This window comes from Hydractinia symbiolongicarpus, chromosome 5 (genome assembly GCF_029227915.1).
Source record: "Hydractinia symbiolongicarpus strain clone_291-10 chromosome 5, HSymV2.1, whole genome shotgun sequence".
In the NCBI taxonomy this organism is placed as follows: domain Eukaryota; kingdom Metazoa; phylum Cnidaria; class Hydrozoa; order Anthoathecata; family Hydractiniidae; genus Hydractinia; species Hydractinia symbiolongicarpus.
Window position 1 is genome coordinate 12,159,323 of NC_079879.1, and position 26,401 is coordinate 12,185,723.

General features: G+C 33.5%; 1 protein-coding gene across 6 annotated transcripts in view; it reads left to right on the forward strand.

The window, feature by feature from the left end:
- Positions 1–26,401, forward strand: part of LOC130644804 (protein mono-ADP-ribosyltransferase PARP4-like) — a 55,105-nt gene that overhangs the window by 22,155 nt on the left and 6,549 nt on the right. The window contains exons 27-48 of one of the 6 annotated variants that reach the window (XM_057450540.1): positions 22–95; positions 223–410; positions 489–588; positions 702–797; positions 919–993; positions 1,134–1,214; positions 1,586–1,666; positions 2,146–2,244; positions 2,348–2,452; positions 6,919–7,028; positions 7,425–7,569; positions 7,787–7,820; positions 15,767–15,823; positions 17,095–17,151; positions 18,426–18,482; positions 19,757–19,813; positions 21,087–21,143; positions 23,730–23,786; positions 24,141–24,236; positions 24,692–24,787; positions 25,242–25,337; positions 25,794–25,889. In XM_057450540.1, the coding sequence (XP_057306523.1) occupies positions 22–95; positions 223–410; positions 489–588; positions 702–797; positions 919–993; positions 1,134–1,214; positions 1,586–1,666; positions 2,146–2,244; positions 2,348–2,452; positions 6,919–7,028; positions 7,425–7,569; positions 7,787–7,820; positions 15,767–15,823; positions 17,095–17,151; positions 18,426–18,482; positions 19,757–19,813; positions 21,087–21,143; positions 23,730–23,786; positions 24,141–24,236; positions 24,692–24,787; positions 25,242–25,337; positions 25,794–25,889 (1,914 nt within the window). Of the gene's footprint in view, positions 1–21; positions 96–222; positions 411–488; positions 589–701; positions 798–918; positions 994–1,133; positions 1,215–1,585; positions 1,667–2,145; positions 2,245–2,347; positions 2,453–6,918; positions 7,029–7,424; positions 7,570–7,786; positions 7,821–9,170; positions 9,226–10,497; positions 10,557–13,150; positions 14,294–15,766; positions 15,824–17,094; positions 17,152–18,425; positions 18,483–19,756; positions 19,814–21,086; positions 21,144–23,729; positions 23,787–24,140; positions 24,237–24,691; positions 24,788–25,241; positions 25,338–25,793; positions 25,890–26,401 lie in introns of those variants that run through there. The other 5 variants (XM_057450541.1, XM_057450543.1, XM_057450544.1 and 2 more) reach the window with 5 other exon arrangements.

The window sequence follows — 26,401 nt, forward strand, 5'->3', positions numbered from 1 at the left end:
TTTTTTAATTATTATTTTTAGAACAGCAAGAGTTGTTTTTAGCGCCTAAATCCAAAAATCAAAAAACACACAAGTCTGTATTATCTTTCTTAAAGGTTAGTACTTTTTATTTTAACATATTCAACACTAATTCAAAGATTAAAAATTACAATGTACAAGTTGGGAAGCGTACAAAAAAGGCAAACGTTTGCCGCCCTAATTTTAAAACAATGTATTACTTAGATTTTGAAACCATCACTTGGAGCAACACACCTTTGGAAGCCCTTATCTATTCTGCAGTATTTAGCGTCAGCAGAGTCACCTAAGAATGTGTTTTTGTTTTCTGATGGACATATATCAGATGAGGTAACAACACTAGCATCAATACAAAACAACAACAAAAACATCAGAATGTTTACGTTTGGAATGAGGTAAACAATTGATATTTTTTATTAATGTTCGGGTTACTACTGAGGAAATTATGTTTCTCATTAACATTACTCTTTTAGTTCAACAGCTAACAAACATGTGTTAAGGAGAATTGCAGACCTTGGAAGTGGTTGGTTTGAATATTTTGATAAAAGTTTGAAATCCAAATGGGAGAAAAAAGTATGTGAATTAATAAATGTTTAAAATGGAAATTTTCTCAGCTCCATTTAATAACCACACAAATTCAAACCATGTCAACGAGTTTTATAATGCTTATGTATTACATTTTGTAGGTGAAAATGCAAATCGAGAAGTCTCAGCAACCTGTTCTGACAGATGTTAAAGTTCATTGGGTACAAAATGATTATGATGCTCCAAAACATTTACAGGTGTGAAAAACAGTTTTTAGTTTGTGTAAATGAATTTGTTTCAAATAGTTCTAAACTTCTAAAAAGAGATTCAATAAGGTTTTAGATGTTATTTAAAATTTAAAATCCATTTCTTCTACAGGCACCAAATGAAATTATGGCATTGTTTAATGGCTCACGATTGGTAGTGTATGGCTTTGTCCCACATTGCACTATGGTATTTAAATTTCTGTCCTGAACTTTTGTAAAATTGTTAGTTATATTATTACATTTTAAATGTGTTGTTTTCTATTTAATCAATAAATTATTAGTTTGACCTAGTTAATTTGTTTGTTAATGTTTACTTTTATTGTTTAGGCAACATTGACAGCTTCTGTCAATGGAAAGCATATGTCCACACTTGTTTCTACATCAGAACTAAGTACATTAACCGGTTTGGTACGGTTTTTAACTTTTATCTATTACGACATTTTAAGTAAAACATTGTTTCTTAAATAACTTGGTAGCAACTGTTAGCCTTGTTTCACCTGGTGGCCTTATGGCAGATTTTTGCCCATAGTGTAAAAAGTTGTGGATTCAATTCCCAACCAAGTCATGCCAGAGACTATAAAAGTGTGAATTTATCAAACTGCTAGCGCATAAAAATAGAATTGTTTTCTTAAGCAGTTGTCTAATTAAGTGACTGTTGTGCTTGTACGCCTTCTGTAGCTCGAATGGAGTTAAATTGATAACAGTACCGTTAAGAAATAAAGAGGCGTGGGTAAACAATAATAAAAATTATAATCATAATAGTGAGACAATTTATTTAGTCTTTGCATCGCCTTGCTGCCAAAGCAATTATCGAAGATTGGGAAAACGGAATGTTGAGTGAGTATGAAATAGAACATGAGGTGTGTAATATTTTTTTTGGTTTTCTTCTTGTGTAATAATGTCAGCTGATTTGGTATATGAATACAAGGAATTTTTACTTGCTCCTTTTATTTTTTAAATATAAAAATGGCATATTTTTCTAAATTATAACCGTTTTTTTAAATTCTAGAGTCTAATTTTATTTTTAAATTTGTCCCAATGTTTTTCAAGAAATCTTCATTCTCTAGTTTTTTAGGACAAAATTTTCGGTTGGTAAATTTAGATATTGCCTTATTTTTTAATCAAATTTATTGTCTAATTGGAAAAAACCTGAAATGCTGTGAAAAATGCATAAATGAAATGTTTGTGTTTAGTTGAATAATACAATTATTAGTCATGAACAAGAAAACTTGTTATAGGCTATATCTCGAGAGCTACAGTTATCACCAATAGGCCCGTCCTCCCAAATAAAATGATTTTTTTATTTTATTCTGATTATATTGTCCGTAATTTTTTTCAGATGATTAAACAGAAAATGAAAAAGCAAATTATTGATATGAGTATTGAATTCTCAATTGTAACAAAATTTACAAGTTTTGTAGCCATCGAAGAAAGAGAGGTAAATATTATTATTGTTATTATTATTCACAACAGCATTATGCTCTAGATAAAGTTTTGAATGAGGAAAGGAAGGTTGTGTCTTGTTACAAACGGTTTTTCAGAGTGGTGAAAGCAAAGATGACACAGCACCAACAATAGATGAACTTGTTGCGATGGAAAACATTGATATTTTATCCTACATGGCTTTTGAAGATAAGTCAAAAATTGTGAGTCTCTACATTAATAATACCTGTATTCTGTCTGTCCTCTAAAAGAAGTTCAGGCTAACTGTGCACGAAATCTTCAACCTACAAATAACAAATAGCAATTATAATTTTACCAACTTTAACACTTCCATATAGTAGTTTCATTTTTATGGATAACCGATTTAAGTTTTTCTCCGCCTTGACATGCCGGCGAAGGAACCACCAGAGTACGTTGACAAAGGCCCTTTTAGATTAAAAAGGGGGGTGTTGAGTTTTGAAGGTCTCTTCTCGACCTTTTTCTCTTCTTAATTTGTATTTATAAAGAGGGCGGATCTAGGGTTAGGCAGCCTAGGCAATTGCTTAAGCCTAATTTTGTGGCCGTAGAAAAAACATTCTTTAGATAGAATAATTCATAAAAAACAGAATTATTTTGTAAATTTGTTTTTGGCATCCCGCTCATTACGACATCATGCACTGCGGCGTTTTATCATTTTTTTTATCATTGATATTTTACTCAAAAACAAACCCGGGGCGATCTTAGGCAAAAATGTCGATTCGCCTAAAACGTCCGCGGGTTTTGAAGTTTCGAATGAATGAAAATCACAGATGGAAGAAAAAACGCCTAAAAAGTCCGCGGGGTTTCAAGTTCCAATGAATGAAATATTGAAATGGGAAGAAAAACCGCCTAAAACGTCCGTGGGTTTTTAAGTTTAAACGCCTAAAACGACCACGGGTATGGTTACATGGACGACAAGTGGATACTTCTTTTTCAACATGGGTTAGCTGTGTCCGAAGCACCTCAAGTGGCTAGAATAAATCAAAGCAATTGTATGCTAGCTAAGTTAAATGAAGAAGTTTTGAGTTTGGAAACCCTTTCAGATATTAAAAGGATTGGAAATGCTGGAGGGAAGTATTGTTGCCACGTGCGCCATGTTGTTGTCTTAAACCAAACCTTCATCCTGCCTCTTCAAAAGATAATAAATACATTACTTGAAGTAAGTAATACTTCATATATTTTAGTTTTTACTGCTGCTGGATTTAAGGCACTTTTGTGTCAAGAACTATTCTCAAAAGTGGTAAATCACCAGATGTTCTTACAAAACTTGTGATTTAAAAAATCTCTTTCTTATCAAAACAAAAGGTTTTAACTTGACCTCGATCAAATGGATTGTTTGTTTTTTAAAGCCCAATGCTAACTGAGGCAATTTATGTAAACACTGTCTTGGAGGTCAAAAAATGTTTGGAGGTGTATGTTCAGTTTGGTATAGAGTATTGCTAAGCTGCATGTGCATTAGTTGGAATTTTGTTAGTTTTTTGTTTATTGTCTTAAGGTCAAAGGCTTCGTGTAGCCGTTTATGCAACTGTGTATCTTTGTGTCCGTGTGGAAAAGGAATAATTCTTGTAAGATAGCTAAGGGACAGCTCTTTCATAAACGCAAAAGTTTAAGCTAAATGTAAATAGGTCTGTAGGTCCCCTTTCCCTGGGGATTTACAGATAGGTAATATATTCGAATGTTGTCAGTCCCTGAAATCATACGCACTCGGATATGTGCTCCTGTTAAGCAGGTAGACGACAACAAGTTCAAAATACTTTCTACAATATGAGATATACTTAAACGTCAAAGGATTCTACCTCGTCCCAATGCAAATTTACGTTTAGCATATACTTTTCGATTGTGAGTGTCCCTAAGAACTTTAACTTTGTTGGAACTTTTAAACAGTAGATTTTATATACAACATTCTACTGCGCATTTTAAAATATTTTAAGAACACAAGGAGATCCTTAACGTTCCCACGCTGCTTTTAATTGTGATAAAATTGCTAAAAACAAAAGAATGAAACAATACCTAATTTAAGAATAGTCCAAGTTTGTTGTATAATATTTCTTCTTTTTTGTTGAGCAATACAACATATATAATTTTGTTTTAGGAATAGATATATTGATGTCAGCCATGATTAATATTCTTCTGACAATGAAAATCACCATCAATTAAAGAACACAGGAGATTCATTATGAATCCTTATAATATTGGAAAACTGTAAACAATGGATATATATTTATATATCAAATGGATGGGTATGATATCAAAATAACTTGTACTGATAGAAATGATTTTCACGTAAAATGATACAGATCGAAACAAGAATTGCATGTTAAAGAACGTTCTGCTACAAACCAATGAAAATGTCATGTTAACTTATGCATATGAGTAGAATGTGTATATATATATGTTGCTTTTTATATGAGAATCTTCAAAATTGACCTAGTTACTAAAACTTTTTTAAAAATTTCGACTCTTACTTTTAAACATAGTTGACAGGGGCATGTGAGGGTAAATAATATGCAGACATGTTAAATGTTTTGATGTTATTTTTCTTGATTCCAACTCTTTTCTGGCTTAATAAAGTACTCAACTTTTGTGGAAATTTTTTAACAATAAAATTAATGCTTAATAGAAATTGGTGCGAAACTACACCAGTAACCTTAATATTAAAAAATATTAACTTCATAAAGGGGTAACTACTATATACTTTTTGTAGTCGTTTATTATACGTTGCTATCTTACACATGCTTTTGTTTTTGCATTTGCAGGTTGTTAGCACAGGCTGTAATTTTCCAAACAATAATTCTACGTTGCATTGCTGTTGACTATCTATTCCTAAAATTGTCTTGTAATGTAATTTTTTGTTGTATTATTAGCTATTAGACTTATTGCATATTTTGAAATAAAGTAACTCCCCAAATTTGTAACTTGGCGATTACTTGTACTCGTATTAAATGCATAAAACGTAAAAAAGATGCTTAGATGATACCAGTGTGGTATGTCATTCAAAGGAACTATGGCAACGCTAACCCTGTTTCGAGTCTAATTTACCAAACGGAGTTTTCCATCCGCATGTTTTAGCGAGGATAACAGTGTTAAACTACGGAGGTTACTTTTATTTATTGGGCTATAAAGACACTTTCGTTTCTAATCTAGGAAGAATTTTTAATAACTAAAAACCTCACTTTTGGAACGATTTTAGCTCCTTTTATAATAAAAACACAAAACGGCCGCTTCACCTTGTACAACACCACAACCCTTGATATTACTTTGCAAAAAAATCTGTCCAGTTTTGCCTAACCAGAAAAAAATCCTAGATCCGCTCCTGCTAATATGAACACTTTATGACGCTTTTTTAAGATTTTGGCTACAAACATATATATACGTCCAGCATGATGTAATAATAAGCTAACCTAACCAACATACTCCTCTTCCTGATTTTTATCTTAGCTAACATTATGATTTATTTTTTTTCTTTAATTTTAATCTACGCCAATCTGATTTTTAACTAAGCTGGACATTTTCTTCGTTGTGTGTGTAGCCAGCTAGTTGTGAGTTCTTTAAAGTGAATGCAACAAAGAGATATTTCTGTTTTATAGCTAGCTAAAACATTTTGAGATATTTTGTGTATCGTAGGTTTAAGTGTACAGTCATCGTGACCTGTATTTAATGTTTCACTGTGGCTGAGAGGTGTGCAACTATTACAGGAAGTTATTCCTGGTCACTGTTTTAATTAAATGAGGTAACGACAGGTGGTTCACAGGTTGTTTTTTTATATAAACCGAAGTTGAGAAAAAATTATATAGCTACGCCAAACGACAAGCTATTGTAAGCACTCCACATAAATGTTCGACATGGTTTTCCTGCACTTATTCCTTATCCCACATCTTGCTCCAATCTAAGCAGGTATGCAGCAATGTTGACCTAAGCGGTCAACATGAAATAAAAAACAACCATAAAAGGTTGATGGCTATGACATATGTTATGTTTAATAGTGTTTGTTGCTGTTTACAAATAAACTACAATGACTGGTTGAAGTAACAGACAAGCAAAAATTTAGCACATTTGGTAAATGAATTTCAAATATATGTGTTTTAATGAATTCTTAATCTTATTGCCACTAAAGTAAGCCATATATGTGATGCTCTCTAGGAAAATCGACCACTTCTCTTTTCGTATTAAAAAATGCGAAATACGGAAATTTCCTATTAAAACATATTGATTTCGTATTTTAAAATACGCGTATTTTCAAAAATACAAATACGTATTTTCGTATTTTTAAAAATACACAAGGCGACTCCAACTTAATTAGTTGTTCTACGGGCGAAGTTGATAGTAGCTTACGGTTGGTCGGCTGGCGAAATGAAAATAATTTTATCTATAATGTATGGCCGGAACAACAACCAAAAAGATAACAACTATGTATTTAGGCATCACACACGCAGTTTAGGTAACCTCACCAACTATAATATGCCTCGCACATGTACATATGAACTATAGTTTAATTTCAAGGATAAGTGTCAACGTGGACATTTGTGGTCAGTTGTGGTCTGTGCTAACTGTAAATGTGGTCTGTGTTGACTGTTTTTTATCTTGAATTATTGTATAAATATTCTTAAATAAGATCAAATCCAGATTTGTAAGAGACATCTTTTTTTTATAGGTCACAAAGTTTCATGGAGTCATAAGTTTTTATTCCCAAGACCAGAGTAATAAAAGCAATGAGAAAAACGGAAGTGGAAGTGATGAAAACCTTTCACCGTACAAGTCTAGGTGAGGCTTATGCTTATGCTACTGCTGCATGATACAAAAAAATCTAGCCACACTATGAGTTTCTCATGAAAAATTTAAGAATAGCTTCTGTCATTTTAAAATTAGTAAATTTACCATGTGTAGTTCAAATCTCTTAATCTTTTAACGCAAAAAGCAATGTACCTTAGAGTAATAAACTGAATACAACTTTTGATCTTGAACCACACTTTATAACATCAGTTTCGATGGAAGCCTTGTTAGGAGTAAACAATATTAGTTGCAAGTTAACAAAATTATATCTCTTTTGTTGTTGTTATTCTTACAATGGTGTCTGAAATTCCACTACATCCCTTTTTTAAGCATCAAGCAAAATGCATTCGCTATGTAAACTTGATATCAATGACTTGTTGTTTATAGTAGTGTTAGTATTCCTCCGATATCTCCAGAGCTCAAAGAAATGGTTTTGAATCAACAAACTGGAAGTGCAGTTGATGAAGTTGGTGATAGTGTTAATGATGATATGAGTACAATGAAGCCAGCAAAAGTTACTCATGGATACAGGGTATGTATTTTGGCACACAATGTTTTATTTGGTATAGTGGCAAATGCATCCTATGGAAATCGATCACAATCATCTTGAAATGTTTAGTACATTCTTGGACGAAAAGATTGTAAATAATGAAGAAGAAAACTGCAGAAATGAAACCACTAGTTTTTCTAAAATAATGTCAGTCCAACAGAGTTTTTATAATTTATTAATTTAACATTTTTTCACTTAGAGTCTTGAAGATGTCAGTCAACCATCAATGAAGGGTAGGCTTAGTCGTCATTTTGTGCCAGGCCTATTACACATGTAAAATAATGTTGAGGAGAATCTCCTCCCACCTGTATTACCATTTTTAAATCATGACAGAGATGCCTTCTCTGCACCATCATTTTCGTTGATCGAGATAACAGCAAAACATAATACAGACTACATTAGGAGCAGGAATGATATCACTTTCAAGAATCGATTTTTGTTTCAAAACTTGTTTGGTTTTATTAACATATCATCGGAACAACTCCTTTGTGATCACCTTGTAGCAAAAATACATAAAACAAGTACTTTTTTTAACTACTACAACATGACATTCTGTCATCCCGTTTCAAAATTTAAAGGATTTGTCCCATCACATACATCACTGTACAGTTACTGATTTGCGTTGGGCATAACTGTTGGGTAATAAAGAATGTTTGAACTTAACATGATCTGAGTTCTTTTTACTGTATTATAGCTTTGTACAATTTTCAGCCTGTCTACTTTGACAGACATATTTTCCGATACCTTATATATCCTGAACTGTTTCTTTCAGTAGTGAAATTTGTGAGCATCATAGAATATCTTGAAACGAACTCATTCCAAGTAAAAATCAATTTGATGCCATAGGTTTTCAAATGACGTCACACATGCAGAGAATGGGTCATTTTTACCATGTACAATAAATCTTTAAATCTCACATGTACCAATATTTTGACCTAGCTTCTTGGTAGCTTTCTAGCCTGAATACGAAATAATTGTTTTCAACCAGTCAAACGACGTCAAAAACCTGTTTTTTTTCAAAAACATATCACACAGGATTAAACGGTACATCGATACGATACATTTTTTAACGATGACAAAGACAAAAGAAAAACAAAATATAACCGCCACTTCAGGAGGAATAATATCATTTTCAGGAATGAATTGTTTCAAATCTTGCGTGATTTTCTTCCTAGTACTAGCATATCATCGTAACAACTCCTTTGTGATCACCTGCTAGCAAAAATACATGACATAAGTACTTATATAACTACTACAACATCTCATCCTGTTTCAAAGTTTAAAGTAATTGCCCCCTCAAGGAATTGCACTCATCCCCTGCAAAGTACAAATCTAAACAAAAACATCGCTAGTCGAAATGGTATTTAAACGTAACGTTTCTAGTAAATCACATACCTAACAAAAGGTATGCTTTGCGGCAGGCACTTATGACCCCTCTCCTAGGGTTAATATGTTGTTGTTTTTTAAGCCAGAGGAGGATTCCGAGAGGCCTGTTAACATCATAATTTGTGAATCATGTTAAAAATTTAATGTGCTAACTGGCTTTCCTGTCAGGTGCTTTTATGTGACATACATTTATTTAGGATTTGGTTTGGCAACTGAGTCCCCTCAAGTTGTATCGTCCGGCACTGTCAGCAAAGGCAACTATTTCAAAAGATTTATTCAAATTATGAATTCATCCTTCCTTCTCATTCAAATTTATGCCACACAATTCTTTTTATCCCCTGCTCTAAAAGAATTTCGAACATTTTGATGAAGAATTTGGAAATACTTTCAATAAGAAGAGTAAAATTTATTTTATTTTTTTCATTTTTTTAATTGAAGGTCTGGGTATAATGGCTTGTTTAATAGCTAAATTTTCATTACTGATTTGCATTGGGCATAATTGTTGGGTGATAAAGAATGTTTGAACTTAGCAAGATCTCAGTTCTATTTACTGTATTATAGCTGGGCATTTTTCCGTCCGTCTAATGTTGACGAGATATTTTCCGATACCTTATACATCCTGAACTGTTTGTTTCAGTAGTGAAGTTTTTGAGCATCATAGAATATCTTGAAACGAATTCATTCCAAGTAAAAGTCAATTTGATGCCCTAGGTTTTCAAATGACGTTACACATGCAGAGAATGGGTCATTTTTTCCATGTACAATAAATCTTTATATCTCGCATATACCAATTTCCTGACCTAGCTTCTTAGTTGCTTTTTAGCCTGAATATAAAAAAATTGTTTTCAACGAGTGAACCGACGTCAATGACAACAGCGAGATCAAGCAAGAAGTCATATCTGCAGGAACCTTTTTTTGCTTTAAGATGTAAAAACCTGTTTTTTTTTCAAAAACATATCACACTGCATTAAACGGTACATCGATACGATACATTTTTTAACGATGACAAAGACAAAAGAAAAACAAAATATAACCGCCACTTCAGGAGGAATAATATCATTTTCAGGAATGAATTGTTTCAAATCTTGCGTGATTTTCTTCCTAGTACTAGCATATCATCGGAACAACTCCTTTGTGATCACCTGCTAGCAAAAATACATGACATAAGTACTTTAATAACTACTACAACATCGTGAATTTCTGTCATCCTGTTTCAAAGTTTAAAGTAATTGCCCCCTCAAGGAATTGCACTCATCCCCTGCAAACTACAAATCTAAACAAAAACGTCGCTAGTCGAAATGGTATTTAAACGTAACGTTTCTAGTAAATCGCATACCTAACAAAAGGTATGCTTTGCGGCAGGCACTGTATGACCCTTCTCCTAGGGTTAATATGTTGTTGTTTTTTAATATAGAGGAGGATTCCGAGAGGCCTGTTAACATCATAATTTGTGAACCATGTTAAAACTTTAATGTGCCAACTGGCTTTCCTGTCAGGTGTTTTCTATGTGACATGCATTTATTTGGGATTTTGTTTTGGAAATGCGGCCCCTCAAATTGCATCGTCCGGCACTGTCAGCAAGGGTAACTATTTTTGTTTTTATTCGAATTATGAATTCATCCTTCCTTCTCATTCAAATTTATGCCACACTTCTTTTTATCCACTGCTCTAAAAGATTTGCGAACATTTTGATGAAAAGTTTGGAAATACTTTGAACAAGAAGAGTAAAATTTTTTTTATTTTTTTCATTTTTTTTAATTGAAGGCCTGGGTAAAATGGCATGTTTAATAGCTAAATTTTCATTACTGATTTGCATTGGGCATAATTGTTGGGTGATAAAGAATGTTTGAACTTAACAAGATCTCAGTTCTATTTACTGTATTATAGCTGGGCATTTTTCCGTCCGTCTAATGTTGAAGAGATATTTTCCGATACCTTATACATCCTGAACTGTTTGTTTCAGTAGTGAAGTTTTTGAGCATCATAGAATATCTTGAAACGAATTCATTCCAAGTAAAAGTCAATTTGATGCCCTAGGTTTTCAAATGACGTTACACATGCAGAGAATGGGTCATTTTTTCCATGTACAATAAATCTTTATATCTCGCATGTACCAATTTCCTGACCTAGCTTCTTAGTTGCTTTTTAGCCTGAATATAAAAAAATTGTTTTCAACCAGTGAACCGACGTCAATGACAACAGCGAGATCAAGCAAGAAGTCATATCTGCAAGAACCTTTTTTTGCTTTAAGATGTAAAAACCTGTTTTTTTTTCAAAAACATATCACACTGCATTAAACGGTACATCGATACGATACATTTTTTAACGATGACAAAGACAAAAGAAAAACAAAATATAACCGCCACTTCAGGAGGAATAATATCATTTTCAGGAATCAATTGTTTCAAATCTTGCGTGATTTTCTTCCTAGTACTAGCATATCATCGGAACAACTCCTTTGTGATCACCTGCTAGCAAAAATACATGACAAAAGTACTTTAATAACTACTACAACATCGTGAATTTCTGTCATCCTGTTTCAAAGTTTAAAGTAATTGCCCCCTCAAGGAATTGCACTCATCCCCTGCAAAGTACAAATCTAAACAAAAACATCGCTAGTCGAAATGGTATTTAAACGTAACGTTTCTAGTAAATCACATACCTAACAAAAGGTATGCTTGGCGGCAGGCACTGTATGACCCCTCTCCTAGGGTTAATATGTTGTTGTTTTTTAATCCAGAGGAGGATTCCGAGAGGCCTGTTAACATCATAATTTGTGAACCATGTTAAAACTTTAATGTGCCAACTGGCTTTCCTGTCAGGTGCTTTCTATGTGACATGCATTTATTTGGGATTTTGTTTTGGAAATGCGGCCCCTCAAATTGCATCGTCCGGCACTGTCAGGAAGGGTAACTATTTTTGTTTTTATTCAAATTATGAATTCATCCTTCCTTCTCATTCAAATTTATGCCACACTTCTTTTTATCCACTGCTCTGAAAGATTTGCGAACATTTTGATGAAAAGTTTGGAAATACTTTGAACAAGAAGAGTAAAATTTTTTTTATTTTTTTCATTTTTTTTAATTGAAGGCCTGGGTAAAATGGCATGTTTAATAGCTAAATTTTCATTACTGATTTGCATTGGGCATAATTGTTGGGTGATAAAGAATGTTTGAACTTAACAAGATCTCAGTTCTATTTACTGTATTATAGCTGGGCATTTTTCCGTCCGTCTAATGTTGAAGAGATATTTTCCGATACCTTATACATCCTGAACTGTTTGTTTAAGTAGTGAAGTTTTTGAGCATCATAGAATATCTTGAAACGAATTCATTCCAAGTAAAAGTCAATTTGATGCCCTAGGTTTTCAAATGACGTTACACATGCAGAGAATGGGTCATTTTTTCCATGTACAATAAATCTTTATATCTCGCATGTACCAATTTCCTGACCTAGCTTCTTAGTTGCTTTTTAGCCTGAATATAAAAAAATTGTTTTCAACCAGTGAAACGACGTCAATGACAACAGCGAGATCAAACAAGAAGTCATATCTGCAAGAACCTTTTTTTGCTTTAAGATGTAAAAACCTGTTTTTTTTCAAAAACATATCACACTGCATTAAACGGTTCATCGGTACGATACATTTTTTAACGATGACAAAGACAAAAGAAAAACAAAATATAACCGCCACTTCAGGAGGAATAATATCATTTTCAGGAATGAATTGTTTCAAATCTTGCGTGATTATTTTCTTAGTGCTAGCATATCATCGGAACAACTGCTTTGTGATCACCTGCTTGCAAAAATACATGAAATAAGTACTTATATAACTACTACAACATCGTGAATTTCTGTCATCCCGTTTCAAAGTTTGAAGTAATTGTCCCCTCAAAGAATGGCACTCATCCCCTGCAAAGTACAAATCTAAACAAAAACGTCGCTAGTCGAAATGGTATTTAAACGTAACGTTTCTAGTAAATCGCATACCTAACAAAAGGTATGCTTTGCGGCAGGCACTGTATGACCCTTCTCCTAGGGTTAATATGTTGTTGTTTTTTAATATAGAGGAGGATTCCGAGAGGCCTGTTAACATCATAATTTGTGAACCATGTTAAAACTTTAATGTGCCAACTGGCTTTCCTGTCAGGTGCTTTCTATGTGACATGCATTTATTTAGGATTTTGTTTTGGAAATGCGGCCCCTCAAATTGCATCGTCCGGCACTGTCAGCAAGGGTAACTATTTTTGTTTTTATTCGAATTATGAATTCATCCTTCCTTCTCATTCAAATTTATGCCACACTTCTTTTTATCCACTGCTCTAAAAGATTTGCGAACATTTTGATGAAAAGTTTGGAAATACTTTGAACAAGAAGAGTAAAATTTTTTTTATTTTTTTCATTTTTTTTAATTGAAGGCCTGGGTAAAATGGCATGTTTAATAGCTAAATTTTCATTACTGATTTGCATTGGGCATAATTGCTGGGTGATAAAGAATGTTTGAACTTAACAAGATCTCAGTTCTATTTACTGTATTATAGCTGGGCATTTTTCCGTCCGTCTAATGTTGAAGAGATATTTTGCGATACCTTATACATCCTGAACTGTTTGTTTCAGTAGTGAAGTTTTTGAGCATCATAGAATATCTTGAAACGAATTCATTCCAATTAAAAGTCAATTTGATGCCCTAGGTTTTCAAATGACGTTACACATGCAGAGAATGGGTCATTTTTTCCATGTACAATAAATCTTTATATCTCGCATGTACCAATTTCCTGACCTAGCTTCTTAGTTGCTTTTTAGCCTGAATATAAAAAAATTGTTTTCAACCAGTGAAACGAGGTCAATGACAACAGCGAGATCAAACAAGAAGTCATATCTGCAAGAACCTTTTTTTTGCTTTAAGATGTAAAAACCTGTTTTTTTTCAAAAACATATCACACTGCATTAAACGGTACATCGATACGATACATTTTTTAACGATGACAAAGACAAAAGAAAAACAAAATATAACCGCCACTTGAGGAGGAATAATATCATTTTCAGGAATGAATTGTTTCAAATCTTGCGTGATTATTTTCTTAGTGCTAGCATATCATCGGAACAACTGCTTTGTGATCACCTGCTTGCAAAAATACATGAAATAAGTACTTATATAACTACTACAACATCGTGAATTTCTGTCATCCCGTTTCAAAGTTTAAAGTAATTGCCCCCTCAAGGAATTGCACTCATCCCTTGCAAACTACAAATAAACGTAACGTTTCTAGTAAATCGCATACCTAACAAAAGGTATGCTTTGCGGCAGGCACTGTATGACCCTTCTCCTAGGGTTAATATGTTGTTGTTTTTTAATATAGAGGAGGATTCCGAGAGGCCTGTTAACATCATAATTTGTGAACCATGTTAAAACTTTAATGTGCCAACTGGCTTTCCTGTCAGGTGTTTTCTATGTGACATGCATTTATTTGGGATTTTGTTTTGGAAATGCGGCCCCTCAAATTGCATCGTCCGGCACTGTCAGCAAGGGTAACTATTTTTGTTTTTATTCGAATTATGAATTCATCCTTCCTTCTCATTCAAATTTATGCCACACTTCTTTTTATCCACTGCTCTAAAAGATTTGCGAACATTTTGATGAAAAGTTTGGAAATACTTTGAACAAGAAGAGTAAAATTTTTTTTATTTTTTTCATTTTTTTTAATTGAAGGCCTGGGTAAAATGGCATGTTTAATAGCTAAATTTTCATTACTGATTTGCATTGGGCATAATTGTTGGGTGATAAAGAATGTTTGAACTTAACAAGATCTCAGTTCTATTTACTGTATATAGCTGGGCATTTTTCCGTCCGTCTAATGTTGAAGAGATATTTTCCGATACCTTATACATCCTGAACTGTTTGTTTCAGTAGTGAAGTTTTTGAGCATCATAGAATATCTTGAAACGAATTCATTCCAAGTAAAAGTCAATTTGATGCCCTAGGTTTTCAAATGACGTTACACATGCAGAGAATGGGTCATTTTTTCCATGTACAATAAATCTTTATATCTCGCATGTACCAATTTCCTGACCTAGCTTCTTAGTTGCTTTTTAGCCTGAATATAAAAAAATTGTTTTCAACCAGTGAAACGAGGTCAATGACAACAGCGAGATCAAACAAGAAGTCATATCTGCAAGAACCTTTTTTTGCTTTAAGATGTAAAAACCTGTTTTTTTTCAAAAACATATCACACTGCATTAAACGGTACATCGATACGATACATTTTTTAACGATGACAAAGACAAAAGAAAAACAAAATATAACCGCCACTTGAGGAGGAATAATATCATTTTCAGGAATGAATTGTTTCAAATCTTGCGTGATTATTTTCTTAGTGCTAGCATATCATCGGAACAACTGCTTTGTGATCACCTGCTTGCAAAAATACATGAAATAAGTACTTATATAACTACTACAACATCGTGAATTTCTGTCATCCCGTTTCAAAGTTTAAAGTAATTGCCCCCTCAAGGAATTGCACTCATCCCTTGCAAACTACAAATCTAAACAAAAACGTCGCTAGTCGAAATGGTATTTAAACGTAACGTTTCTAGTAAATCACATACCTAACAAAAGGTATGCTTGGCGGCAAGCACTGTATGACCCCTCTCCTAGGGTTAATATGTTGTTGTTTTTTAATCCAGAGGAGGATTCCGAGAGGCCTGTTAACATCATAATTTGTGAACCATGTTAAAACTTTAATGTGCCAACTGGCTTTCCTGTCAGGTGCTTTCTATGTGACATGCATTTATTTAGGATTTTGTTTTGGAAATGCGGCCCCTCAAATTGCATCGTCCGGCACTGTCAGCAAGGGTAACTATTTTTGTTTTTATTCGAATTATGAATTCATCCTTCCTTCTCATTCAAATTTATGCCACACTTCTTTTTATCCACTGCTCTAAAAGATTTGCGAACATTTTGATGAAAAGTTTGGAAATACTTTGAACAAGAAGAGTAAAATTTTTTTTATTTTTTTCATTTTTTTTAATTGAAGGCCTGGGTAAAATGGCATGTTTAATAGCTAAATTTTCATTACTGATTTGCATTGGGCATAATTGCTGGGTGATAAAGAATGTTTGAACTTAACAAGATCTCAGTTCTATTTACTGTATTATAGCTGGGCATTTTTCCGTCCGTCTAATGTTGAAGAGATATTTTGCGATACCTTATACATCCTGAACTGTTTGTTTCAGTAGTGAAGTTTTTGAGCATCATAGAATATCTTGAAACGAATTCATTCCAATTAAAAGTCAATTTGATGCCCTAGGTTTTCAAATGACGTTACACATGCAGAGAATGGGTCATTTTTTCCATGTACAATAAATCTTTATATCTCGCATGTACCAATTTCCTGACCTAGCTTCTTAGTAGCTTTCCAGCCTGAATATAAAAAAATTGTTTTCAACCAGTGAAACGACGTCAATGACAACAGTAAGATAAAACAAGAAGTCATATCTGCAAGAATCTTTTTTTGCTTTAAGATGTAAAAACCTGTTTTTTTCTTCAAAAACATATCACACAGGATTAAACGGTGCATTAGTGCGACACATTATTTAACGCTAACAAAGACCAAAGAAAAACAAAATATAACCGCCACTTAGAGGAGAAATAATATCATTTTTAGGAATCAATTGTTTCAAATCTTGCGTGATTTTCTTCCTAGTGCTAGCATATCATCGGAACAACTCCTTTGTGATCACCTGCTAGCAAAAATACATGACATAAGTACTTATATAACTACTACAACATCGTGAATTTCTGTCATCCGGTTTCAAAGTTTAAAGTAATTGCCCCCTCAAGGAATTGCACTCATCCCCTGCAAAGTACAATTCTAAACAAAAACGTCGCTAGTCGAAATGGTATTTAAACGTAACGTTTCTAGTAAATCACATACCTAACAAAAGGTATGCTTGGCGGCAGGCACTGTATGACCCCTCTCCTAGGGTTCATGTGTTGTTGTTTTTTAATCCAGAGGAGGATTCCGAGAGGCCTGATAACATCATAATTTGTGAACCATGTTAAAACTTTAATGTGCCAACTGGCTTTCCTGTCAGGTGCTTTCTATGTGACATGCATTTATTTAGGATTTTGTTTTGGAACTGTGGCCCCTCAAGTTGCATCGTCCGGCACTGTCAGCAAGGGTAACTATTTTAGTTTTTATTCGAATTGTGAATTCATCCTTCCTTCTCATTCAAATTTATGCCACACTTCTTTTTATCCCCTGCTCTAAAAGAATTGCGAACATTTTGATGAAAAGTTTGGAAATACTTTGAACAAGAAGAGTAAAATTTATCTTATTTTTTTCATTTTTTTTAATTGAAGGTCTGGGTAAAATGGCATGTTTAATAGCTAAATTTTCATTACTGATTTGCATTGGGTATAATTGTTGGGTGATAAAGAATGTTTGAACTTAACAGGACGTCAGTTCTATTTACTGTATTATAGCTGGGCATTTTTCCGTCCGTTTAATGTTGAAGACATATTTTCCGGTACCTTATACATCCTGAACTGTTTGTTTCAGTAGTGAAGTTTTTGAGCATCATAGAATATCTTGAAACGAACTCATTCCAAGTAAAAGTCAATTTGATGCCCTAGGTTTTCAAATGACGTTACACATGCAGAGAATGGGTCATTTTTTCCATGTACAATAAATCTTTATATCTCGCATGTACCAATTTCCTGACTTAGTTTCTTAGTAGCTTTCCAGCCTGAATATAAAAAAATTGTTTTCAACCAGTGAAACGACGTCAATGACAACAGTAAGATAAAACAAGAAGTCATATCTGCAAGAATCTTTTTTTGCTTTAAGATGTAAAAACCTGTTTTTTTCTTCAAAAACATATCACACAAGATTAAACGGTACATCAGTGCGATACATTATTTAACGCTGACAAAGACAAAAGAAAAACAAAATATAAATGCCACTTAGAGGAGAAATAATATCATTTTCAGGAATCAATTTTTGTTTCAAATTTTGCGTGATTTTATTCCTAGTACTAGAATATCATCGGAACAATTCCTTTGTGACCATCTGCTAGCAAAAATACATGAAATAAGTACTTATATAACTACTACAACATCGTGACATTCTGTCATCCCGTTTCAAAGTTTGAAGTAATTGTCCCCTCAAAGAATGGCACTCATCCCCTGCAAACTACAAATCTAAACAAAAACGTCGCTAGTCGAAATGGTATTTAAACGTAACGTTTCTAGTAAATCACATACCTAACAAAAGGTATGCTTTGCGGCAGGCACTGTATGACCCTTCTCCTAGGGTTAATATGTTGTTGTTTTTTAATATAGAGGAGGATTCCGAGAGGCCTGTTAACATCATAATTTGTGAACCATGTTAAAACTTTAATGTGCCAACTGGCTTCTCTGTCAGGTGCTTTCTATGTGACATGCATTTATTTAGGATTTTGTTTTGGAAATGTGGCCCCTCAAATTGCATCGTCCGGCACTGTCAGCAAGGGTAACTATTTTAGATTTTATTCGAATTATGAATTCATCCTTCCTTCTCATTCAAATTTATGCCACACTTCTTTTTATCCACTGCTCTAAAAGAATTGCGAACATTTTGATGAAAAGTTTGGAAATACTTTGAACAAGAAGAGTGAAATTTATTTTATTTTTTTAATTTTTTTTAATTGAAGGTCTGGGTAAAATGGCATGTTTAATAGCTAAATTTTCATTACCGATTTGCATTGGGCATAATTGTTGGGTGATAAAGAATGTTTGAACTTAACAGGATCTCAGTTCTATTTACTGTATTATAGCTGGGCATTTTTCCGTCCGTCTAATGTTGAAGACATATTTTCCGATACCTTATACATCCTGAACTGTTTGTTTCAGTAGTGAAGTTTTTGAGCATCATAGAATATCTTGAAACGAACTCATTCCAAGTAAAAGTCAATTTGATGCCCTAGGTTTTCAATTGACGTTACACATGCAGAGAATGGGTCAATTTTTCCATGTACAATAAATCTTTATATCTCGCATGTACCAATTTCCTGACCTAGCTTCTTAGTAGCTTTCTAGTCTGAATATAAAAAAATTGTTTTCAACCAGTGAAACGACGTCAATGACAACAGTAAGATAAAACAAGAAGTCATATCTGCAAGAATCTTTTTTTGCTTTATGATGTAAAAACCTGTTTTTTTCTTCAAAAACATATCACACAGGATTAAACGGTACATTAGTGCGACACATTATTTAACGCTGACAAAGACAAAAGAAAAACAAAATATAACCGCCACTTAGAGGAGAAATAATATCATTTTCAGGAATCAATTTTTGTTTCAAATTTTGCGTGATTTTATTCCTAGTACTAGAATATCATCGGAACAACTCCTTTGTGACCACCTGCTAGCAAAAATACATGAAATAAGTACTTATATAACTACTACAACATCGTGACATTCTGTCATCCCGTTTCAAAGTTTGAAGTAATTGTCCCCTCAAAGAATGACACTCATCCCCTGCAAAGTACAAATCTAAACAAAAACGTCGCTAGTCGAAATGGTATTTAAACGTAACGTTTCTAGTAAATCACATACCTAACAAAAGGTATGCTTGGCGGCAGGCACTGTATGACCCCTCTCCTAGGGTTAATATGTTGTTGTTTTTTAATCCAGAGGAGGATTCCGAGAGGCCTGTTAACATCATAATTTGTGAACCATGTTAAAACTTTAATGTGCCAACTGGCTTTTCTGTCAGGTGCTTTCTATGTGACATGCATTTATTTAGGATTTTGTTTTGGAAATGTGGCCCCTCAAATTGCATCGTCCGGCACTGTCAGCAAGGGTAACTATTTTAGATTTTATTCGAATTATGAATTCATCCTTCCTTCTCATTCAAATTTATGCCACACTTCTTTTTATCCACTGCTCTAAAAGAATTGCGAACATTTTGATGAAAAGTTTGGAAATAGTTTGAACAAGAAGAGTGAAATTTATTTTATTTTTTTAATTTTTTTTAATTGAAGGTCTGGGTAAAATGGCATGTTTAATAGCTAAATTTTCATTACCGATTTGCATTGGGCATAATTGTTGGGTGATAAAGAATGTTTGAACTTAACAGGATCTCAGTTCTATTTACTGTATTATAGCTGGGCATTTTTCCGTCCGTCTAATGTTGAAGACATATTTTCCGATACCTTATACATCCTGAACTGTTTGTTTCAGTAGTGAAGTTTTTGAGCATCATAGAATATCTTGAAACGAACTCATTCCAAGTAAAAGTCAATTTGATGCCCTAGGTTTTCAATTGACGTTACACATGCAGAGAATGGGTCAATTTTTCCATGTACAATAAATCTCTATATCTCGCATGTACCAATTTCCTGACCTAGCTTCTTAGTAGCTTTCTAGCCTGAATATAAAAAAATTGTTTTCAACCAGTGAAACGACGTCAATGACAACAGTAAGATAAAACAAGAAGTCATATCTGCAAGAATCTTTTTTTGCTTTAAGATGTAAAAACCTGTTTTTTTCTTCAAAAACATATCACACAGGATTAAACGGTACATTAGTGCGACACATTATTTAACGCTGACAAAGACAAAAGAAAACAAAATATAACCGCTACTTAGAGGAGAAATAATATCATTTTCAGGAATCAATTTTTGTTTCAAATTTTGCGTGATTTTATTCCTAGTACTAGAATATCATCGGAACAACTCCTTTGTGACCACCTGCTAGCAAAAATACATGACATAAGTATTTTTATAACTACTACAACATCGTGACATTCTGTCATCCCGTTTCAAAGTTTGAAGTAATTGTCCCCTTAAAGAATGACACTCATCCCCTGCAAAGTACAAATCTAAACAAAAACGTCGCTAGTCGAAATGGTATATAAACGTAACGTTTCTAGTAAATCACATACCTATCAAAAGGTATGCTTGGCGGCAGGCACTGTATGACCCCTCTCCTAGGGTTAATATGTTGTTGTTTTTTAATCCAGAGGAGGATTCCGAGAGGCCTGTTAACATCATAATTTGTGAACCATGTTAAAACTTTAATGTGCCAACTGGCTTTTCTGTCAGGTGCTTTCTATGTGACATGCATTTATTTAGGATTTTGTTTTGGAAATGTGGCCCCTCAAATTGCATCGTCCGGCACTGTCAGCAAGGGTAACTATTTTAGATTTTATTCGAATTATGAATTCATCCTTCCTTCTCATTCAAATTTATGCCACACTTCTTTTTATCCACTGCTCTAAAAGAATTGCGAACTTTTTGATGAAAAGTTTGGAAATACTTTAAACAAGAAGAGTAAAATTTATTTTATTTTTTTAATTTTTTTTAATTGAAGGTCTGGGTAAAATGGCATGTTTAATAGCTATAATTTCATTACCGATTTGCATTGGGCATAATTGTTGGGTGATAAAGAATGTTTGAACTTAACAGGATCTCAGTTCTATTTACTGTATTATAGCTGGGCATTTTTCCGTCCGTCTAATGTTGAAGACATATTTTCCGATACCTTATACATCCTGAACTGTTTGTTTCAGTAGTGAAGTTTTTGAGCATCATAGAATATCTTGAAACGAACTCATTCCAAGTAAAAGTCAATTTGATGCCCTAGGTTTTCAAATGACGTTACACGTGCAGAGAATGGGTCAATTTTTCCATGTACAATAAATCTTTATATCTCGCATGTACCAATTTCCTGACCTAGCTTCTTAGTAGCTTTCTAGCCTGAATATAAAAAAATTGTTTTCAACCATTGAAACGACGTCAATGACAACAGCGAGATAAAACAAGAAGTCATATCTGCAAGAATCTTTTTTTGTTTCAAGATGTAAAAACCTGTTTTTTATCAAAAACATATCACACAGGATTAAACGGTACATCAGTGCGATACATTATTTAACGCTGACAAAGACAAAAGAAAAACAAAATATAACTGCCACTTAAAGGAGAAATAATATCATTTTCAGGAATCAATTTTTGTTTCAAATTTTGCGTGATTTTATTTCTAGTACTAGAATATCATCGGATCAACTTCTTTGTGACCACCTGCTAGCAAAAATACATGAAATAAGTATTTTTATAACTACTACAACATCGTGACATTCTGTCATCCCGTTTCAAAGTTTGAAGTAATTGTCCCCTCAAAGAATGACACTCATCCCCTGCAAAGTACAAATCTGAACAAAAACGTCGCTAGTCGAAATGGTATTTAAACAAAACGTTTCTACTAAATCACATACCTAACAAAAGGTATGCTTGGCGGCAAGCACTGTATGACCCCTCTCCTAGGGTTCATGTGTTGTTGTTTTTTAATCCAGCGGAGGATTCCGAGATGCCTGTTAACATCATAATTTGTGCACCATGTTAAAAATTTAATGTGCCAACTGGCTTACCTGTCAGGTGCTTTTATGTGACATACATTTATTTCGCATTTGGTTGTTTCGGAACTGTGGCCCCTCAAGTTGCATCGTCCGGCACTGTCAGCAAGGGTAACTATGTTAAAAGTTTTTATTCGAATTATGAATTCATCATTCTTTCTCCTCATTCAATTTTATGCCACACTACTTTTTTACCCTAGCTCTAAAGGAATTGCCAATATTATGATGAAAAATGTGGAAATTCTTTGAATAAGGAGAGTAATATTTACCTTCTTTTTTTAATTTTTTAAATTGAAAGTCTGAACCAAATTTTCATTACTGATTTGCATTGGGCAGAACTGTTGGGTGATAAAGAAAGTTTGAACTTAACAGGATCTCAGTTCTATTTACTGTGTTATAGCTTGGCATTTTTCCGTCCGTCTAATTTTGAAGACATATTTTCCGATACCTTATAAATCCTGAACTGTTTGTTTCAATAGTGAAATTTGTGAGCATCATAGAATATCTTTAAACTATCTCATTCCAAGTAAAAGTCAATTTGATGCCCTAGGTTTTCAAATGACGTTACACATGCAGAGAATGGGTCATTTTTTCCATATACAATAAATCTTTATATCTCGCATGTACCAATTTCCTGACCTAACTTCTTAGTAGCTTTCTAGCCTGAATATAAAAAAATTGTTTTCAACCAGTGGAACGACGTCAATGACAACAGCGAGATAAAACAAGAAGTCGTATCTGCAAGAATCTTTTTTTGCTTTAAGATGTAAAAACCTGTTTTTTTCATCAAAAACATATCACACAGCATTAAACGGTACATCGGTACGATAGATTTTTTAACGCTGACAAAGACAAAAGAAAAACAAAATATAACCGCCACTTAGAGGAGAAATAATATTACTTTCAGGAATCAATTGTTTCAAATCTTGCGTGATTATTTTCCTAGTGCTAGCATATCATCGGAACAACTGCTTTGTGATCACCTGCTTGCAAAAATACATGAAATAAGTACTTATATAACTACTACAACATCGTGAATTTCTGTCATTCTGTTTCAAAATTTAAAGTAATTGCACCCTCAAGGAATTGCACTCATCCCCTGCAAAGTACAAATCTAAACAAAAACGTCGCTAGTCGAAGTGGTATTTAAACAAAACGTTTCTACTAAATCACATACCTAACAAAAGGTATGCTTGGCGGCAGGCACTGTATGACCCCTCTCCTAGGGTTAACGTGTTGTTCTTTTTTAATCCAGAGGAGTATTCCGAGAGGCCTGTTAACATCATAATTTGTGAACCATGTTAAAAATTTAATGTGCCAACTGGATTTCCTGTCATGTGCTTTTATGTGACATACACTTATTTAGGATTTGGTTTTGGAACTGTGGCCCCTCAAATTGCATCGGGCGGCACTCTCAGCATGGGTAACTATTTCAAAAGTTTTTATTCCAATTATGATTTGATCCTTCCTTCTCATTTATTTTTTTAATTTTTTTTAATTGAAGGTCTGGGTAAAATGGCATGTTTAATAGCTAAATTTTCATTATTGATTTGCATTGGGCATAATTGTTGGGTGATAAAGAAAGTTTGAACTTAACAGGATCTCAGTTCTATTTACTGTATTATAGCTGGGCATTTTTCCGTCCGGCTAATGTTGAAGACATATTTTCCGATATCTTTTATATCCTGAACTATTTGTTTCAGTAGTGAAATTTTTGAGCATCATAGAATTTCTTGAAGCGAACTCATTCCAACTAAAAAGCAATTTGATGCCATAGGTTTTCCAATGACGTCACACATGCAGGGAATGGGTCGTTTTTCTGGTTTTGGAACTATGGCCCCTCAAATTGCATCGTCCGGCACTCTCAGCATGGGTAACTATTTCAAAAGTTTTTATTCCAATTATGATTTGATCCTTCCTTCTCATTCAAATTTATGCGACACTTCTTTTTATCCACTGCTCTAAAAGAATTTCGAACATTTTGATGAAAAATTTGGAAATACTTTGAATAAGAAGAGTAAAGTTTATTTTATTTTTTTCATTTTTTAATTGAAGGTCTGGGGACAATGGCATGTTTAATAGCTAAATTTTCATTATTGATTTGCATTGGGCATAATTGTTGGGTGATAAAGAATGTTTAAACTTAACAGGATCCCAATTCTACTTACTGTATTATAGCTGGGCATTTTTCCACCCGTCTACTTTTGAAGACATATTTTCCGATACCTTATATATCCTGAACTGTTTCTTTCAGTAGTGAAATTTTTGAGCATCATAGAATATCTTGAAACGAACTCATTTCAAGTAAAAATCAAATTGATGCCATAGGTTTTCCAATGACGTCACACATGTATGGAATGGGTCGTTTTTCTGGTTTTGGAACTATGGCCCCTCAAATTGCATCGTCCGGCACTGTCAGCAAGGGTAACTATTTTAGTTTTTTTTCGAATTATGAATTCATCCTTCCTTCTCATTCAAATTTATGCCACACTTCTTTTTATCCCCTGCTCTAAAAGAATTGCGAACATTTTGATGAAAAGTTTGGAAATACTTTGAATAAGAAGAGTAAAGTTTATTTTATTTTTTTAATTTTTTTTAATTGAAGGTCTGGGTAAAATGGCATGTTTAATAGCTAAATTTTCATTATTGATTTGCATTGGGCATAATTGTTGGGTGATAAAGAAAGTTTGAACTTAACAGGATCTCAGTTCTATCTACTGTATTATAGCTGGGTATTTTTCCGTCCGGCTAATGTTGAAGACATATTTTCCGATACCTTATATATCCTGAACTATTTGTTTCAGTAGTGAAATTTTTGAGCATCATAGAATTTCTTGAAGTGAACTCATTCCAACTAAAAAGCAATTTGATGCCATAGGTTTTCCAATGACGTCACACATGCAGGGAATGGGTCGTTTTTCTGGTTTTGGAACTATGGCCCCTCAAATTGCATCGTTCGGCACTCTCAGCATGGGTAACTATTTCAAAAGTTTTTATTCCAATTATGATTTCATCCTTCCTTCTCATTCAAATTTATGCGACACTTCTTTTTATCCACTGCTCTAAAAGAATTGCGAACATTTTGATGAAAAGTTTGGAAATACTTTGAATAAGAAGAGTAAAGTTTATTTTATTTTTTTCATTTTTTTAATTGAAGGTCTGGGGACAATGGCATGTTTAATAGCTAAATTTTTATTACTGATTTGCATTGGGCATAACTGTTGGGTGATAAAGAATGTTTAAACTTAACAGGATCTCAATTCTACTTACTGTATTATAGCTGGGCATTTTTCCGCCCGTCTACTTTTGAAGACATATTTTCCGATACCTTATATATCCTGAACTGTTTCTTTCAGTAGTGAAATTTTTGAGCATCATAGAATATCTTGAAACGAACTCATTTCAAGTAAAAATCAATTTGATGCCATAGGTTTTCCAATGACGTCACACATGCATGGAATGGGTCGTTTTTCTGGGTTTGGAACTATGGCCCCTCAAATTGCATCGTCCGGCACTGTCAGCAAGGGTAACTATTTTAGTTTTTTTTTCGAATTATGAATTCATCCTTCCTTCTCATTCAAATTTATGCCACACTTCTTTTTCTCCTCTGCTCTAAAAGAATTGCGAACATTTTGATGAAAAGTTTGGAAATACTTTGAACAAGAAGATTAAAATTTCTTTTATTTTTCTCATTTTCTTTTATTTGAAGGTCTTGGTAAAATGGCATGTTTAATAGCTAAATTTTCATTACTGATTTGCATTGAGCATAATTGTTGGGTGATAAAGAATGTTTGAACTTAACAAGATCTCAGTTCTATTTACTGTATTATAGCTGGGCATTTTTCCGTCCGTCTAATGTTGAAGACATATTTTCCGATACCTTATACATCCTGAACTGTTTGTTTCAGTAGTGAAGTTTTTGAGCATCATAGAATATCTTGAAACGAACTCATTCCAAGTAAAAGTCAATTTGATGCCCTAGATTTTCAAATGACGTTACACATGCAGAGAATGGGTCAATTTTTCCATGTACAATAA